Source organism: Mastomys coucha, unplaced genomic scaffold, assembly GCF_008632895.1.
Source record: "Mastomys coucha isolate ucsf_1 unplaced genomic scaffold, UCSF_Mcou_1 pScaffold2, whole genome shotgun sequence".
Taxonomy (NCBI): Eukaryota; Metazoa; Chordata; class Mammalia; order Rodentia; family Muridae; genus Mastomys; species Mastomys coucha.
In genome coordinates, this window is record NW_022196902.1 from 3,567,103 (window position 1) to 3,567,498 (window position 396).

Genomic DNA, 396 nt, shown 5'->3' on the forward strand with positions numbered 1-396 from the left:
AAAAAAAAAAAAAAAAAAAACAGAAAAAAATGGGAATAATCCTAAAATGAGAAAAATGAGGTCAGAGTCTTTAGTGAGATACACATTGAAGAGTATTACCTTGGTGATAGGGATGCTGTCTAGTGTGTGCAATACCCCAAATTCATCCGCAGCACTGAAAGAATCAATAATGATAACCATAATAAGAATTAAAATTTTATTTTTTGTGATAAAACTCTTTAGAGATGACTGGGTAACAGTGGGAATGCTGTGCCTTGTGTCCCTTCTCTGCAGGAGAATATGCCTTGGCAGCAGAACTCTACAGAGAAGTATTACGTTCGTCTGAGGAGCACAAAGGAAAACTCAAAACCGATTCGCTTCAAGTGAGTGCAGCCTGAAAAAGTTCAAGTATACATT

General features: G+C 36.4%; 1 protein-coding gene across 4 annotated transcripts in view; it reads left to right on the forward strand.

Moving 5' to 3' along the window:
- Positions 1 to 396, forward strand: part of Shprh (SNF2 histone linker PHD RING helicase) — a 72,923-nt gene that overhangs the window by 28,221 nt on the left and 44,306 nt on the right. For all 4 annotated transcript variants that reach the window (XM_031380383.1, XM_031380385.1, XM_031380381.1 and 1 more), the window contains exon 15: positions 274 to 362. In XM_031380383.1, the coding sequence (XP_031236243.1) occupies positions 274 to 362 (89 nt within the window). The remainder of the gene's footprint in view (positions 1 to 273; positions 363 to 396) is intronic.